At 40.9% G+C, this 18,634-nt stretch overlaps 1 protein-coding gene across 4 annotated transcripts in view; it reads left to right on the top strand.

Moving 5' to 3' along the window:
• EML4 (EMAP like 4) overlaps nucleotides 1-16,641 on the top strand; it is a 163,107-nt gene extending 146,466 nt beyond the window's left edge. For 3 of the 4 annotated variants that reach the window (XM_075749152.1, XM_075749150.1, XM_075749151.1), the window contains 6 exons: nucleotides 1,451-1,539; nucleotides 3,528-3,625; nucleotides 8,232-8,319; nucleotides 9,612-9,710; nucleotides 14,125-14,255; nucleotides 14,755-16,141. In XM_075749152.1, coding sequence (XP_075605267.1) covers nucleotides 1,451-1,539; nucleotides 3,528-3,625; nucleotides 8,232-8,319; nucleotides 9,612-9,710; nucleotides 14,125-14,255; nucleotides 14,755-15,210 — 961 coding nt within the window. In that variant the 3' untranslated portion in view covers nucleotides 15,211-16,141. Of the gene's footprint in view, nucleotides 1-1,450; nucleotides 1,540-3,527; nucleotides 3,626-8,231; nucleotides 8,320-9,611; nucleotides 9,711-14,124; nucleotides 14,256-14,754 lie in introns of all 4 variants that reach the window. The other variant, XM_075749153.1, reaches the window with a different exon arrangement.
• The last annotated feature ends 1,993 nt before the right edge of the window (nucleotides 16,642-18,634 follow it).

Genomic DNA, 18,634 nt, shown 5'->3' with positions numbered 1-18,634 from the left:
TTAGCAGAGGATTACAGCAGAGAAACTCTGAGTGTGGTTTCTACTGCTGTCCAATGCAAACATATTAACTGTTTTCCACTGGTTCCATCTGTCTTGCACACAGATTATTCAGCAGTCTGTGGCATGTGGGACTGGGGTTTTTTTTATGCATATGTTGTTTAATTTCTTTTATGTGGTTCTCTCACCACAAGCTGGTTTTAAGCCATTGGGACCAGGCCACTTTCCAGATACCTAGCTGCCGGACACTAGATCAACATGAGCTGGAATCTCATCTCCATCCATAGAAAGCAGTGATGTGCGCTGTTGTTCCTGGAGTTTATTTTAGGTTATGTAAGTTTGTTATGGAATAAATGCTCCTAGCTTCAGTGGTGTTCCACTGAGTTCACTGTGAGACAGCGAGTGGAAGTGCCTTACTCGTTTCCACAGTGTGTGAACTTGCCATTTGCCACTAGGGATGGAAACCTGGCTGTGGCGTATGCACGCAGTTGTGAGATCAGAAGTTTGGAGCAAAGAGATGAAATTCTAAGTACAGCTTTAATGTATTTAGCCAAGTTGACGTCTTATGTTTTCATGATATACATGTATTATATCTATTTTTATTAAATTTTCATTGTCTTTGTTTTGCTAATGTTCGCTGTATTTAGGAGTTAGGTGGGCATCAGAAACATTGCAAAATGCTCAGGTTCTGCTGATTTTGCCCTTCTTGCTGTCGGCGGCCATTTCAGTGTCCAGGCCACTGAGGGTTTTTTTAGCTTCTCTAAGCTTTTTACATGTGCCTCTTAAGTAATACTACAAGTTAAAAGTTATTGTTAAATAATTAAAAAACGCAATTATATAAATTATCCAAGCAGGAAATAATAATTTTTAAAAAGCTAGATTATGAACCATCAAATTTCAGTAAATGGTTATTCCTTCTTAACTTTGATAAAAATATTCATAGAAATGGAAAGGACTGAGGGGAAAATAGCAAATTAGAATATACTTCCTGTTTAAAATTAGTATGGAAGTGTTTTCCACTCCCTCCTACTACTTCTATTTTTATTTTTTTTAACTTAAAAGATCAGGTTTTATATCAAAGCTGTTCTTCAAAATGGGGAAGAAGTAGTAGTAGATTAAAATTCAGTCGTAGCCTTACGGCTTCAGGATGATAAGGTGCAGTCATATTAGTTATCTGGCAACATGTTTATCATCCAGTAGACATTTTGATGATTACTACAGTGTTCAAGAGAGGGGGAAACAAATTGGCCTGCACTTAGAATTTTTTCTGTATTCTCAACTGAAACTTGTATTGCTTTGCGAACCAGAAAAGTGTTCCATTAAAAACAGATGTTCTCTGAGCTGCCCTTGAGGGGCTAGCATGAGAAGATGAAGGCAGGCAGTGATTATTGCTCTTTTGCTTGTTTTTTTTGTTTAGTGGAATTGATACTCATTGGAATTCTCCTCTCTCTAGGTGGTTTGTTTTGGATGCAGAAACAAGGGATCTGGTTTCAATACACACTGATGGCAACGAACAGCTCTCAGTGATGCGTTACTCAATAGGTAGGCATAACTTGAATGTTCAGAATAATTGATGATAAAGCAGATATCTGTTCTTTTAAAGTGTTAAACTACTTTCCAGTCACTCAAAAAAGAAGAGCTTTGAAAAAAAATCGTTTAAGATGCTTAATATATAACTGAATACTCGGTTACAGATTTGTGTTTGAATGCTGAATCTTGGCGTTCTGTAACTGCAAACATTACATTCACCTTTTCCAGCCTTTCCTACACGTTGAACTGTGCTGTTACAATAAATGTTAGTTTTACTCTCAGAAAAATTAAAAGTTCTCAACTAAATAGTTGGCAGGTTAACAGAAAAGTATGTAAAAAGTTTCAGTAATATTTTAACATACTTATAGAATGGTTTGGGTTGGAAGGGACCTCAAAGATCATTTAGTTCCAACCCCACTGCTGCAGGCAGGGACACCCTCCACTAGACCAGGTTGCCCAAAGCCCCGTCCAACCTGGCCTTGAACACTTCCAGGGATGGGGCCTCCACAACCTCTCTGGGCAACCTGTTCCAGTGCCTAACCACTCTCACAGTAAAGAATTTCTTTCTAACATCTAATCTAAATCGACCCTCCTTCAGCTTAAACCCATTACCCCTTGTCCTGTCACTACACTCCCTGATAAACAGTCCCTCACCATCTTTCCTGTAGGCCCCTTCAGGTACTGGTAAGCTGCAATTAGATCTCCCCGGAACCTTCTCTTCTCCAGGCTGAACAACCCCAACTCTCTCAGCCTGTCCTCACAGGAGAGGTGCTCCAGCCCTCTGATCAGCTTCTTGGCCCTCCCCTGGAGTCTCTCCAACAGCTCCATGTCTCTCCTGTACTGGGGCCCCCAGAGCTGGATGCAGTACTCCAGGTGGGGTCTCACCAGAGCAGAGTAGAGGGGCAGAATCACCTCCTTTGACCTGCTGGTCACACCTCTTTTGATGCAGCCCACGATACAGTTGGTCATATTGAGCTTATCATTCATCACCACCCCCAAGTCCTTCTCTTCAGGGCTGCTCTCAATCCATTCCCTGCCCAGTCTGTAGCTGTGCTTGGCATTGCACCAACTCATGTGCAGGACCTTGCCCTTGGCCTTGTTGAACTTCATGAGGTTCACATGGGCCCACCTCTCAAGCCTGTCAAGGTCTCTCTGGACAGCATTGTGTCGGCCGCAGCACTTCTTAGTTAATTTTCAAGTTTATTAATACAGAACCATAAAAATCAGGTCTGTCTGAAACTCAGAGCTGTTCATTAAGTATTTGCTATGGGATTGCATGGAGTCCAAGCCAGCATTGAGTCTCCTCTTCAGATGTGAAGTGAGATCATCAGAGGCTGAATCCTCTCTGTTAAAAGCAAATGGAAGAATGCTCTTGTAAATCTGTTTCTTGTTTGCTTTTGGATAACGTGCCGTGTCAGTGGGCAAAATGTTCCTCTGCTGCTGCCACATCTGCCAAGCACAGCAATTTATTTTAAAGCACTGATATTCATTGACACTAGAGACATTTGATCTTGATTCAAGGCAACTCTTGTCCATGTACTACTTTTTTTAAGTGGAGACAAACACAGATTAAAAAATTGCTTGTAATGTTTGAATGCTCCACTTTAGACATTATTTAGTGCTGATTTATGTGCAATCCCTCCCTCCAAATCTAAGCTAACTATAGAGTAAATACTGTTCTGCATTTTTTGTGATACAGAAAACTCAAGCCTGCCTGCTGTCACCAGTTTCCAGAAATCCAATGCAATCTGAGGATTTATACCCTGTCCATTGGACACTTACTTAAAAAAAGCAGAAGTGAAAGAATTTGCTCAAAAGCCATACCCACAAAGTAAACAGATACTGACTGAAAAACAACATAATGTGAACAGTTATGTGTCCTTAAATATAATTCGTAAGCAGTAGTTTAAATGAGACTATTGTTTTAGTGAAAAATCTAAAATAATTAAAATTTAGAAAACAAACATTCTGTTAATTTATATCAATATTTTGTGTTGTAGATGGCACCTTACTTGCAGTGGGATCCCATGACAACTTTATTTACCTCTACGTAGTAACAGAAAATGGAAGAAAGTATAGCAGATATGGAAAATGCACTGTAAGTTTTGCAGCAAATATAATCAGCAGTTCTTGCATTTTGATATTATACATACACTAAGATGTTAAGCAGTGGAATTCTCTCTGGGTTGGTGCTTTTCTGTTTTTAGTTTTGGTTGTAAGTTTTACGGGGTTTTTTTTCAGTGCTTGATTGATTTTAAACTTCAGTCTGATGGGTACTGCAACCATTAGTGAACACTTTTGCCTCAAATATGACTAATTTCTCAGACTATTGACTTTTTCTTTGAAATGGGAAATTAGCTGTAAGATGGAGAAGTGCCTTGTACCTATATGCTGAAACTCTTTTGAGGAAAATATTACACTTGTTTGGGGGTATTTTTCCCCCTATTGGTAATGTACTTCTTGGACCGGCATAACATTAGATGGTGGAATTTCATCAGAATTTGTAATTTTGGAGGTTGCAAATACATACTATTTTCAACTGTAATTGTTACTACAAAAGCTGGACTTGGGGAATACGTTAACAATAAATTTCTGGCACAGGGTAAATAAATGTAAGTGTAGCGTAATTAGTGGAGTTTATATTAGTCCTTTACTTACATGAGGTTGTCCCAGTGCTAAAAAGACATACTTTCTTTTTCCTTAAGTGTTTAGTTATCTAACATCCCGGCCTTAAGTTCAGCTGTCGCTTAGGTTAGTGGGAATATTTACATAAGGAACATCTGAATCTTAATGGTATTTGCTAATGATACCACGAGAACAGGTTCACATTTGACATGTAAAATGTTTTTAAGGAATGCATCCCCTACTCAAAACACTTTTCATGTATTTTTCACCAATTGCATTTCTTTAGTTTTGAAACTAAGAGAACTTCTAAAACTGCTTCGTTAATTTGAAAATGGGAGGTAAAAGTACCATAAGGCTAAATTGTGGGGTGGTTTCTTTTTTTTTTTCCAAAGATTTTTTTTTTTCTTCCCCCTACAACCTTTGATGCAAGACTTGCAGTGGAAACAGTTAGGGAGAAATGAACAGGCATTAGCCAGTCCTTTAGTGCCATGTATGGTGTCTTTGAGAGATTTCTACCCATCATTTGGCTGAGGACACCCCACGCCGCTAGAGCATGGGGGTCCAGAGCAGCCCGGGTCCGGCTGCCGCTGGGGGCACGGGGCTGCCGGACCCGGGGTCAGCAGCAGTGGGATCACTCCATCCCCGTGGCGTGCAGGCTGGCAAGGAGGGCTTGGCACTGGCACAGGATGCTGCTGCGAGGGGAGGGTGGTGGCTGTGCTGTGGAGACTCCTTGATGGCAGGGTTGTGCAGGGTGAGCCGGGGCATCCTGCAGCCCCCCAAGCAGGGTGGTGACAGGGTTAGCTGATAGCACAACAGTCGTGAGATGAGAAATTGAGTCTGCGGCCTTCCTGGGGAGCTCAGGCAGTGGGGAACGGACTGAGCCTACGGGGAGGTCAGACTGGGTGCCCAGTGGGGCTGGTGGGGATGGCAGCGGACAGCTGTGCCTCAGTACAGCATTTCACCCCATCGCTTATTTTTTAACCGTACAAGATAAAATCACTCAGAGATGGCTAATCTTAACTTATATAATATTTAGCTTGTTATATATTTCAAGGTCTCTGTGAGCTCTTTGAAGATGTATGAGATCATTTATTTCTATGTATCCTATGTATTACGTATCAGGAGAGAGCATATTGTAATTTAAAACAGTATCTGTATGTCTGTCTGTCCCTCTGCCTTGGCAAGGAAGAGGTTTGTTAAAACTGGGATGGGAGAAACGAGCATTGTTCTACTCGGGCAGAAGCATTAAGGCTTCAAAGCAGATTTCTATTAACCACTTTTTTCAGTGTGAGTGACTGCATGTAGAAGCCAAAATTAGCAACCTGGTTTCTGCCGGGGCTGAGCTCCCCTGACCCTTCCAGCTTGTGCAGAAGGCAGCAGTGTGTTAGCTGACCGGAGCTAACGCCGACGATCGGGTTTCACGCGCCCTGCGCCTCCCCTCTGCTGCCTGCCAGCACGCTGTCGGGTCCATACCGGCTTGATGCTAAGCAGGGAGACACCCAGGCATGCTCAGGACCCAAGCGCTCTCCTGGCCGGGGCTCGGGTGCTGGCACCATGTCCTTCTGCCGTTCCTCTGTCATTCAGTAGCCTTGCGGGTGTCCTCCAAGTAGTATGACTCAGTCCTCCTGGTAGTCAACTTCTGGTTGTTTCTTCCAACTTGAATACTTTATTTGAATACTTTCAGAAGGATTTTTATCTACTGAACCAGCATTAGCATAAGGGCTCTATGCCCGCTGTTACATTTAAATCCCCTTTCAGTCACGACCGGGTTTGCTGCTGCTGCCAGAGAGGCAAGTCTCTGATCTGTGAGTGTGTTTCCATGGTGAGGGATGGTGTTGGTTGTGATCAGAAAGAATTTGGGATGAGCCGAAACAACCCTTTCGACTTGTGCAGCTGCTTGTTGAGGGCTCCAGCTATGCAGACAGCAATGTGAAGGTATGGGCTGGGGTATGGACTTCCAGCGTGTCAGCAGCTCCAGGGTAGCTGGCGCTGTCTCTGTTTGCCTTACATCAGAGATAACTGTTAGCAAAGGAGAAGCAAGTCCTGTGCATTTACCAAGAGGGCTGTGGGTTGAAAGCCACACAAGCTGAAGTATTTGATACACTGGGCTCAACCTGAAATAATTAGTGTGCCCATCCTAGGGGCTGTGGACATTTTGACCCTTGCACCACTTAAATCTGAAACAGATAAACATTACCAATGAAGGAGGGGGTTTCTATTTAGTCAGATAGTTTGATTAGCCAGAGATAATATAATTGTGTTCGTTGTACACAAAGGAACAGAGAAAGAAAGAATAAATTGTTGCCTTATCAGTGGGCAGCTCCCAAAGAAAGATTTTAATAGAAAATGGAATCGTCCTATTGAAAATCTTACAATTTTATGTTCCAGTTCATCGTTCGGTGATCGCTTGCCTGAAGGGATTTTGCAGCATGGAGCCCCCTGGCCAATTCCTTTGTTCCCTCCCCCCGCCGCCCCCAGGAATTTTAACAGCTGCCAAATGTCTGGCAGGATTTAGTAAATGACTGACCAATTCTTTTCCATGTTGGAGTTCGCGTGCAAATTTGAAGACTTGGAAAATGGGGGGGGGGGGAGAGAAAAAAACCCTAGCCAATTGGGCTTTTTTTTTTTTTCTTTTCCAAAATACCAAGTTTGCATGTCAATATCATATATGCCACCCATGACTGCAAAGCGGTTATGTCAATACACAGTTCCTCTGCTGAGGCGGAGACTAGTTCATAAGTAAATAAATCTTAAAGGCTAGCTTTTCTCCTAAATGTTTTTGCAGTCTCTCACAGAGGACCTGGGGACAGGGAGGCAGACACGTGTGGATTTCTACATGTAATTCTGGAAGCAATCAGCATCTCTTAGAGCTCTCTATAGAGGAAACTGGCGTGGTGGGTGGCGCGGCAGCCAGCGCGGTGCTCCAGCATGGCGGCGGGTGCAGGCTGCAGCTGGGCCGAGCGACCTCGCGGGGGGCCGAGGGACACCATTGCCGTAATGCCCACTGAGAGAGGGAGGTGAATTGGCGTTTTGTTGCCTGGCAGAATGACTAGGAAGGGGAGAAAATGGATGGTTTTACAAGAGGAAGAAGAGCCGTAAGAAGAAGTGGAAGGGTGGAGGAAGAAAAGAGTGAGATGGAAGTTACTTTTATTAACTTTCGTCTACAGAGAAATAGTTTATTCCTACCTTATATAAATTAGTGGCTTCTCTGGAGCCTCTTATGTTATTTATTATTGCTACCGACAAAAAAGTTCGTCCACAGGAAAAATTTTCTGACCAGCTGCATTTAGCTTCTCCCTCAAAAACCAAGATGGGTGCTTAGCTCTCAGTGTGATCTTGATGGTGATAACTAAGCAATTAGGCCAAAGTGGTTTGATTCGTGTATAGATGCCTTACATAGATGATCTTATATAGATCCCCAGCGCCTACAGGGAAGACTCCTTTCCAACCTGGCATTAACATGTATGTAGTGTAAGAAGCACAGCAGAAACTTTCAAAAAGCTTAAGAGGGTATTCTTGTAACACCAGTCCTTGATCTTGTAGTTTTACATGGTGGTTGTTAACTGAGGTATCCTAAGTTTTTAGGATGAGCAAAGATTATTTGAATGTGCATACATTTAAGGGAAATTATTTTTAATGGATAGAGAAATAAAATAGTCTTATCTGTCACTTTTCTGTTGGGATCTAAAACCGATCCTGTGCAAGTTACTTGCCTTTCTTAATTAGTAGCAATGTATACTTTCTTAATTCAAGTAGAAATGTGAATGAATCCATATTTTAGCAATGTACCTTCTAGAAGTAAATCATTCTGGGGGCCAAGAGGGATGATACCCTTTACGAGTGGAGAATCCATGGTGCAATGGGAGAGGCACGATGCCCAGCCTGCATTTGTTTAGGTGTTAGCAAGTGTGGCGCTGGGGAGTAAGGAGCCCTTAAAGAAGCACAAGTGAATTGCAGCAGAGCTGAGGTGGGTGGGAAGGTGCTTTTTTCTCTTAGCTGTCCCATCTGTGGGTGCAACTTCTGCTTCTGTTTGAATTAAAATACGTGTTTCACATTGGTGTTACTGCATTCTTCTCCAGGGACATTCCAGCTATATTACACACCTTGACTGGTCCCCGGACAACAAGTATATAATGTCAAACTCAGGAGACTATGAAATACTATACTGTAAGTATGAAACTAAATACACTGGAAGCAGAAGTATGTATTAGCTGTCTGAATATTTAGAAGAGTGTGTTTGATCAGGAGTGTACAAAATGCTTACTGACAAAGGAACCCATTTGAACTTGTGTAACCTGATATCCTGATGTTATTCAGAGCTGTGTATTACCTAATGGCGATGCCAAATATAGCTTACTTCTTTACAAGGTCATAAATCAGTTTAACAGCATAGAATTTACAGAACAAGTGGCACTACGTTTTGATGTTGGCCCAAAGTTCTGTAGATGGAAAATAATATATACAGTTATCTAATTACTGTCAACAGTACCAGTTATTTTGGGGGAATAAAATCAGTGGGTCTGTGCCACTGTTCTGGAGTTTCTTTTTCTAAGCTTTATCTTGGCTGGTGGTGTTGAAAACTAAGCAAAGCAATAATACTAGTTTAATGAGTTAGTGGTAATAATGTTTTTGTGTTTGTCTTTTTTTAATATGTGAAAATATGAATTTAGTAGACAGTGATTATGTGAAAAGTTCAACTTGCATAGTGCACATCAGTCTGATTTTAAATTGTTTTTTGTATTCTTGCTTTCCTGTGGCTTTAACTGGACCCAAGAGGATTGCAGTTCTGTTCCTGGACAGGCAAAAAGAGCCATCAGTTTAAGTACCTGTCATCTTAACATGTTCTTTCTGCCTGTCACAACTTAGGTTTCAAATCTGGATAGTGCAGCATCTCAGTATACCAAAAGGAATTGTTGGCTTTTATAATTGCCTGCATAGGGAAGCAAAGAGCTGTGACCCATTATTACTGGGCCAGTGTATTGAAAGATGGACATTCTTCTGGGAAACAATCTTTCCTTTCCTAGTTAGAAGTTGAAAAGCAGTCTAAGGCTCCTCTGGCAGTGGTTTCTCACTGTTTGAAAAGCAGAGCTTCCTGAATGATTGATTGAATTTTAGCACATCAATGGAGCTGTTAGGAAGGAGAAATTACTCTATTACAGACTCTATTAAAGCATTTTGTAGAGCAGGTAGCAGGGGACCCAAGCTGCAGGGGAGTGGTTTTGAGGCAGGCTGATCTGGAAAGGGAAATGAGAAGTAAATGTGACTCTTAAATACCAAACGAAGCATAGAGTATCTGGAATTTGGTAAAGGTACTGGTCTGTCTTTGCCTGTACAGTGTGATTCCGGATTGGGTTTAAGATGCCTTTATTTACAGTCTTAGCACCTTCAAAAAGCACGTATGTAAATATAAAATTATATAGCATAGGTCATCATTCACTTTTTTTTTTTTTTTTTTACAGGGGACATTCCAAGTGGCTGTAAGCTAATCAGGAATCGTTCTGACTGTAAGGATATAGATTGGACGACATACACTTGTGTGCTAGGCTTCCAGGTGTTTGGTAAGCACCATTTAACTTGCTTATAAGCTATTCACACTGTGCTTTTGTGTTTTCTTTTGCTTCAATTTGTCATTAGAAGTGTGCTGTTAATGATTATTGAGCACGATGCTGAGATGACAGACCAAAGGGACCGACCGCAATACTTGTCTGTGATACGGAGCACTGGATGCTCTATAGACAGTGTATAATTGATTTCTATTTAGTCTTGAAGTTTGGGATTTGATTTTTCTGCTGCTGTTTTAGGCTACCAATTTTGGAGGCACTGAAGCAAAAAGCTGATATTTTAAAGTGCTCATATGGCACATGTCCATTCTCCTTTGCTTACCTTGTTTTGGGATAGGAACAAGACTATGTGGGTGTAGGTTATAGTTCATGACTTAAAATCATGACAGCACTTTGACACCTGTAGTCAAAGGTGAGCGATATACACTGCTTCTAAAGAGTAAAAATGCTTTAAATCTTAAGCACGTTCTTTACCTAGTAGTTTCTTTTAAAAACGTACACAAAAATTTACAAAGCTGCCAGATCTGATTTTAATAGTGCAGTTTGAGACTGTGGCCAAACAGTTCAAACTGCTTTTGCTTAAGGCAGCTCTGGCCATAAATGAGGAGCCCCTCTGTGAGGGATTGAAAAGTGTGATTCAGCCTGTCAGTGCTGTAAAACCAAGTCGTGTGAGCAGGATGCTGAATGTCTCGCTTCCACCGCTGAGATCAGATACGTGCCTCTGTTCTTCATGTAGGAAACATCAAAAGCAGGTAAATCAGCAAATTCTTTAGAGGTGAGGGTTAGGTCTACAAATCTTTTCTTCACAGCTACTAGGAATTCAACTTTGACTATCAGTTTATATGCAGAGTAGAAGAAAATCAGGCAAGTCTGAGTGATTTCTGTAGCTTCTTACACCTATCGTGCATATTTTCAAACTGTCATGTGCTTAATGAGCAAGTAGTCTTAAAAGATTGCAGTTGATTTTGTGGGCTAACGCTGACACTCTGGTGTGGCATATTGGTTAGGTGGGGGGCGTTTGGTGCTTTATAACCAGCCTTGAATTCCTTTCTGGGTAGCAAAGATCTGAGGCAGAGCAGGGAAAACAAAGGGGTCAGAGAAGGAAGCTGACTGGGTGATAAACTGCATAAATATTTGGGGTTGTTGGGAGCTTAAGGTAGGTAGCAGAAATAAACAGGAGCCTGTTGGTTATGGAGCTGAATACTGTTGCTTATTGCAAGTTTGATGAAAATATTGGCTCCCGTTAGCCTGAGAATTGTGACCCAGGTTGTGTATGTGTTTGTTTTTACTCAGTCTGTCTGGGCGAAGTAGAGAGTGGATGGCTCTTTCCTCCCGATGCTCTGTGTATGTAAGCCTAGGTGGACAAGGAATTGATTGGTTCGCAGCAGTTGTTTCCTCACTGTCTTTGCTAGTGCGACTGAAATAACAGTGCAACACAAATGCTTTTTTTTTTTTTTTTTTAAATGGAACATCAGAAGATTGAGGAGACATTGGAGAAAGTGAAAAGCAAAACTCTGTTTGACACTAATATGATGTTTTTCTCCAGGAGCAATGAAAAAACTTTGTAAGGACTGAATATACCTTCTGCACTTGCCTTGGAGCTGAAACTGTTTTACATTTTCTGCAGAGTACTTAAATTTACCAGAAATCTGGAGGTAGCAGATGGTGACTCTGTTGCTACTGAACTCTCACCACTACGTGTGGTGGTAGAGCAGACAGAATAAGGGGAGCAGCTCTCTGAATCTCAGTGCTTTCCCAGAAGTGTCCTTTACTCCTGACCTAAGGCGATGAGATGTAGGAGTGCAGAAAGAGTTTGGTTTCACGTCTAGACCATTGGCTTTGTCTCTTCAACAGCTTTTGGGTAGAAGCTACTGGTGACTGGGGCCAGGCTGGAGATGAGCAGCTCCCATAACCACTGCTTTGAGAAGCCTTCTTACTTTTTGTTTTTAGAAAGTGGATGAATCTGCTGATTCTGTCTGCTTTCCCTTTCGGATTAATACAAACTTTAACCACTCTGGATTAAGTTTAATTAGTCTCAACTGCTCTCAAAATCTTCAGTGTGCCAGAGGACTTGAGAGTGAAGTAGATAAAGCAGATAGATAATGTGATGTTATTCTGGGGCAGAACAAAATGTATTTAAACTTCCTAGCCAAAATTCATCATGCTTTAATTTTATATTGTCTGGTAGTTTGACACCCTTTGCAGAATCTTAAAATTATGGCTTGCTCTCAGACAAAGGCAAGTATTTTCCCATTAAATCAGACAAAGCAGCTAAGCCAACCTAGCAGATATTTGCTGCCCAAAGGAGAAGTCTAGCTTTGACCCGAGGGTCAGCTGGCTCAGGGATCCAAACAAGCTGTGGACTGCTCACTTTGATGTTCAGGAGGGAGGGTTAAGTTTATGGGATTTGGGCTTTTGGGGTATGTGTTTTACTAATTTAGCTCTGTGGATAGTGTGTCCGTAGGCTCAGGCATTGCACTGTTGTCAGCAGAAGAAAGGGGAATGGAAATGCATGGTTCGGATGAGAATAGCATTGCTCCTTTTTGGCAGTTGATGTTACTGCATTGGCTCAGCGGTATCATCAGTCTGCACCTCAAGTCACTCTCTCCTTTACTGCACATTTCCCACACTTTGGTCTGAGCAGATTCTTTTGAGAGGCCTACTTCTGGCTAGCAGAATTTATTAAAATGGAAGTGCTGCTGTCGTACCTAATAACAAAGTCCTATTATTTTCTAATTTTTTGGTTATTAACGTTACAGTTACTAAGAACTAAGAAATTGGTCATAATAATGTCTTGAGGTTTCTGTGTTTGCCTGATGCAGTGAAAGCAAATACTGCTGTCTTATGACAAAGGGTTGTCTTACCTTTAGAGCTGCTAAAGGAATTTGTGAACACAAAAGATGTTTAATAAGAGATGCAATCTTCAATATTGGTCTTTTTTATCTTAAGCTAAAAAGAGGAAATAGCGTAGCTCTTTGGCACAGTCTGCCTACGGTGGGAGCTGAAACTTCAGGAAACTGATTTGAAATTCATTACTCCCACCTGATGACAGTATTTTATATATAGAATGCAGGAGGAGGTTAAAATTCATTCATTTTGAGCTACCTGAAAATTCTTCAATAGTATGTATTTTTCAGATTGGTTTCGTTGATGTGCGAGCACTAAAAGGTTTCTGAATACTTTCCTCAGCATTTCATGTCTTTATTTAGTAAATTATCTACCATGTAGCTTATTGGCAATGTAACAAGCTTAACAAGCTGCTGTTGTTATTCTTCAGAGAAAATAAAGTTCTTACCCACTGAAAAAATGGAAAAAAACAACTTTAAAGTTAAACGCTATTTGCCATTTTGGTTAAAAACAAGAAGAGAGAGTGTGGGAGTTTGAAAAAGATAAGGCAATTCTAAGTCAGTGTTTTGTGCTGTATAAAATAGTAGACAGCATGTGTTTTTTATTTTACCAAAGTCAGTGATTGTAAGGGAGGAAGACTACATTTTCCTATCTGCTAATGAACATTCCTCTCAGTCATTTGGACACACAGTTTTTCGGGGTCGAGTATGAAATTTGAGGGAGGGGAAATTCCTCCTAACTCCTGAACCCAAGTCTGAGCTGTAAAAATATGGTACCTTTGGCATAAATTAGTATCTTAGAACCCCTCGCTTACCTTTTGTTCAGCTTTACTTGCAGATGTGTTCAGATCAGTTTTGTTAAGGGAATGTCTAGGGTCTTTATTTTTTGTTAAAACTAGAGCTTTCCCCCTCCCCAATTTGTTCAGCGCTTTTCACCCAGGCAATGTTGTTATTCTTTTGTCTAGACATATCTGTGTCATTCTTTTCACTTAAAAGCATATTGAATTGTACTTAAGCACTTGACAGCACTTTCATCTATGAGACTCATACAGGCTGGGTTTCTGTGCAAAGTATCATCAATCAGACGTCTCCTTTGAATCATGCAAATACTAAGATTTTAAATAAAACCAAAAGAAATCTCTGCATAATGTACGGTACCTGGGCTTGTTCCAAACTTCAGCATCAGTCTTGCTTTTAAAATGTTTGTGCATGAATGAAAGCGTTAAATTAAGAGTTGCCAGTTTTAGCAACAAACTTAATCTTTAGATAAGCTTTAAACAAGACTGAGATTTTGAACAGGAAACGTATATTAAGCCCGAGAGGTTATCCTGGCTGAGGCTGAGGGTTTGGGGGGAACAGGGAGTGGAGGAGCAGCATTAGACTAGCAAAATATTAATGACATTTAATGCAATGTATACTCCATTTTCCAGTTGAATGTCTTTATTTACCTTTTGTTAAGCTTGGCTTTTTTTCACAACTTTATAGATTTTATTTTTGTTTGTGGATTGTGTTTTAACTTGTTTCTAAAACTACCATCACTAAATATCTGCTCTACTCTTTCCTAGGAGTTTGGCCCGAAGGATCAGATGGGACAGACATAAATGCCCTTGTCAGATCCCATAACCGAAAAGTGATAGCGGTTGCTGATGATTTTTGTAAGGTCCATCTCTTTCAGTATCCCTGTTCCAAGCCAAAGGTAAGTCTAGACCAGTCTAGTCTATGTGCTTGTTTGCATTGCATGAAGCTTTCCTTGCCAGACGCCTGCTTCCAGCTTGGTCGTTTTGGAACCAGGCAGACAAATAGCTCATTTAAATCTGTGAACAGTGCTAGAGACACTATTTTTCCCATTAAGTTCATATATAAAATAGAAAATATAAAAGAATATAATATGCCTAAGAGGGAAGTGGCAATAGTTATCCTTAAGTTCAGGAGCAGAGGCTTGGCGCCTTCTGCTTGCTTGCCTTGGTGTCAAGTCCATTACTTTTTGCATAAAAATCTAAATCTGTCCCAAGTTACAAGCTGTGCGAAGAGAGGATGTATTGTGGGGGGAAACCTCATACAAATACAATTCTTTACTGTTATGTGAATAAAGGGCTCTCTTGAAGGGCTAAGCAAAAATAGTAGTAGTTTTGATTTCGATATCATGTGCTATTCTAGTCAAGCATGTGATTTATCTTTCTGCTTGTTTTCAATAGGCTCCAAGTCACAAGTACAGTGCCCACAGTAGTCATGTGACAAATGTCAGCTTCACCCATAGCGATGGTCACTTGATTTCAACTGGAGGGAAAGACATGAGTATTATTCAATGGAAACTTGTGGAGAAGGTAACTCTACCACAAAATGACATTGTCGTAGACATCGGTGCAACCAAAGTGCCCATCGCTGCCAGTGAAAATGCTGTACAGTCTCCTGCACCTCTCCCACAGCCTTTTAACGAAATGAACCAAACCGAAAGTGTAACTGGCAGCTCTCCGGCTTCTTTGGAGAGCAACTTGGAGCAATCTGCGGAGGAGCAAAGCGAGGAGCAAAGTGAGGGGAGCAGCCTGGATCCCGCCGAGCCAGGCTACGAGGAGCCCTCCAACGAGACGAGCGAGGAGCACAGTGAATCCACAGTCACTGAGGAGCAGCAAGATAACTCACCGGTGTCTTAATGCTCCCAGCTCAGGCGGTTGTTATTTTCCCTTGGTGTGCGTGCTTTCATTACAGGGTGAGGGTTCAAATATGGAAAAGTAGCTGAGATTCATGACCACTCCAGCTTTTGAGTTTCAGTGAGATTTTTAGTCTGAGCTTCAGTTCAATGTGTGGAACCATCCCAAGGGCCTGGCTTGATGGTTTGTGTCAAGATCTGGTCACAGTTAGTAGTGGACACTACCATAGATCCATTTCAGTTCTGAAATTGCTGTCGGGAAGTGGCATGAAATATATACTGGAAAAAAGGTTAGCTCTGAGAATTAGCTGAAGTAGACCACCTTAACTATGTGAAAGTGCTTTCTGAAAGAACTAAGCTGATGGGAAGCGCTGAGCTGTTCCAGCTGGGGAGTACTGTGCTGCTTTTTCCAGGTGCAAAGATGAGCAAAACAGAAAAACAACCAAAAAGCTCTTTGTAGGGCTGTTTTCCTTTGTTTTTTCTTAGTGAGAAAAATAGAGGAAAAACAACTTCATGATGCCACGTGTATGGCGATGCCTTCTTGATCTAACGTATATGCAATTTTCTAACACTACTAATTCCTAGTGGAACCTGGATGTGTTCGCAGTTGGTCTGCCCTGGGTGCTGCTAGTTCTAAGGCAAATCCTGTTGACGAACGGTGTCAGCTGTTCCATTTTCACAGACTGTTTAATAACAGACTAACCAAATACTGGCGTGCTTCACTTTTCATGACCTGAAAGTTTGATTTCAACTGTAGGATGTAATTGTCTCTTCAAAGAATTGCTTGCCTAGAGAGTTTGAAACTTCAGAGAGTCTTTACGGTGACTTTGATGTGAACAGCGGAGGAAGCATGGCAAGAACACAGAAGTCAGATGGGCTCCAGAGTTAAACTTTAAGCCTTCAAGCAGAACTTGCTCCATCCTTAGTAGGAGAAATATAAATACAGTTACCTTAAATTATTAAATTGGTGCTTAGGATTAGTGTATTAAGTTGCTAATTTTATCTTTTGAATTTTTAGAGGTAACTCTAAGAATTATTAAACTGCAATCTCAACAACTTTTTTTTTTCCCCCCCGTCCTGGCTCCTTTAGCAGTTGTGATATAAGCATACAGTAATTTAGATGATGATGTGATTCCCCCCCCCCCCAGACTTGCTGATCTATTGTTTTTGTGATTTTTGTTTCCACCCCACCCTTCCCCGGGTTGCTCTAAGCCATGCAGCTCTCATGTGGCTATACCTGGCCAGTTACGGGATATCTTGGCATTTGTTATGCATTTGGAAAGTACTTTTTTTACGAAGTTTGTCAGATAGCTACATTTTTTTCTTAAGTGCATACGTTTCCTACTTTAAAAAGATAATAGATTTACTGACAGATATCCATTTCCTATGTACTTGTTTATATTTTGATTAAATAGAATTTTCTTTTTTAACTTGCTGCATTGTGCTGGTATTTTAGTTCTTAGTTAGAATATCATGTTTAGAAACTTTGGATGAGTTCATAAGTCTTAATTGTGCAAGCGTTTACGTGATTGTGCCATTCCAAAGTGCATCAAAACTGTCATTCCCTTACTAGTATCTTCTCAGGAGAAATGCTACAGATCAGGTATTTAGTCATCATTTGGAAAGATAAAAACAAATGGACTCCCAAAGGACATTTAGAACATTTATATATAAAATACATAAATATATACATACACACACATATATATAATAAAGTATCCTCTTGTTTACAACAGTTCCAGAAAACCTCAAAGTAGTTCCCTCCCGATGGAGGGAGATGCGGATTCCAAGCAACCCATCAGTTTAAACTGTGCTCTGTACATAGAGTTTTACTGGAGAGCTCTCGTGTGCCTGACTTGCAAATTTGCCAAGCAGCAGCAATGGAAGATAAAGGCAAACTCGTCAAAGTTCTTGGTTCCAAATGAGGAATATGCTGTAGGTTTAGGAAGTAATCTTTAGAAAAGGAGAAAGGATTTTAGAGGTAATGAGGCATAGAGCGCTCTCTGTCATTTTTATGAACTCCACATAAGCAACACATTTCTTTTTGAAACATCTGTCACCTGGGGTTGCCATGTAAAGTGAGAGTTATAGTTGTGATATTCTTGTGTTTGTAGTTCAGAAGACTCTACTAATATGCAAAAAGCCTTACAGCTTTCAATTGCTGGCAACTACTGTTTAACAAATAATTAAATCTGTGATAATGGATGGAAATGGGTGGGATTATGTAACTGTAGATGTTTTAGAAAAATAATTGTGAATGAATTATGATTAAGAGTGTTTCATGTGAAGATGTTTGAGCCATTTCTATCTATCATGCATTCCTGTCTCAAGGCAGAAAATTTTGAAGATTAAAAAAATAATAAAATAATCAAAATAATATATTGCAGTGTCTTTCTCCATTTCTGTTCTGGTTCCTTCTGTATATAAAGTGGATGCCCTGATCACAGTTGCAGTGTCTGGGTCTGATTTTGGAAGAACTTTTTTAACTTGTGATTTTTTTTATAACCTCCCCGACTGCCTAAAAATAAGTTAATTCAGCATCATGAATAATGCTGACACTCCTAAATACTGATCTTGTTTACTTTTCAAGAGTTTTATGACATTTCCCTTTTCCATTTTTGATTAATAGCCTACTAGCATTATCCTACTGTAGCTAATTGATGGGCAGCAAGGGATTACAAATAGGTATTTGTCCTGATGCCAAGTGCAGTCTAACTTCCAGGATTCTGCCAGAAGCTTTCTTCTGGAAGTCGTGCGGAAAGTGCAAGCTTGTTTTGGATATAACGTGTTAAATACCGTGATGCTCCCACATTCCTGATAGTCTCTGTCCAGTTGCAGATGCCGAAGGTCACAAGATGCTTAATGTATTCCTTGTGAAAGATTCTAGTCTTTTAAAAGGCTTTGAATCGTCTCCATTTCTTGCAGCTGGTTTCTGTCCTTCACAAAAGGGGAGGGGAGGGTAGAGAAGAAACAAACCTGCAAGATAGGCAAATACCTCACGTTTATCCTCGCTTAAAGAAAAAACAAAAAATGATCATTGCCACCCCCTGAGTTTGACTGGAAGCCTTAATGACTCTTCTTTTCCACCACGTTGTCAGGAGAATGCTGATGTTCTAACTTGAGCAACAAGCAGATGTCCTAAGGTCCTCCTGTGCTGTTTCCAGCACACCCACAACATCGCGTACCACTTTGCCCCTGGGGGCAGCTGTGAAGTGGTGTGCTTTTCAAAGTTCTGCTCCCTTTCTCTCCAAATTCAGCTCAAGGTTTTTGCTACCTCTTCTCTTGGGATGCTGTCTGTGTGAGGCAGCAGTCTTCCTGACGAGTAGGTAAGATGGTCTTCTGTAAGCCTCCCTCATGGTGGAGGCAGTATAGGGCTCCAAGTGCCCCCTCTTTTTATCTGGGACAGCAGCGTCTGCTGTCAGTTTAGG

The sequence above is a fragment of the Balearica regulorum genome, chromosome 3, assembly GCF_011004875.1.
Source record: "Balearica regulorum gibbericeps isolate bBalReg1 chromosome 3, bBalReg1.pri, whole genome shotgun sequence".
In the NCBI taxonomy this organism is placed as follows: domain Eukaryota; kingdom Metazoa; phylum Chordata; class Aves; order Gruiformes; family Gruidae; genus Balearica; species Balearica regulorum.
Note: the sequence above shows the minus strand (reverse complement) of the source record. Positions and strands in the feature narration are given on the sequence as shown.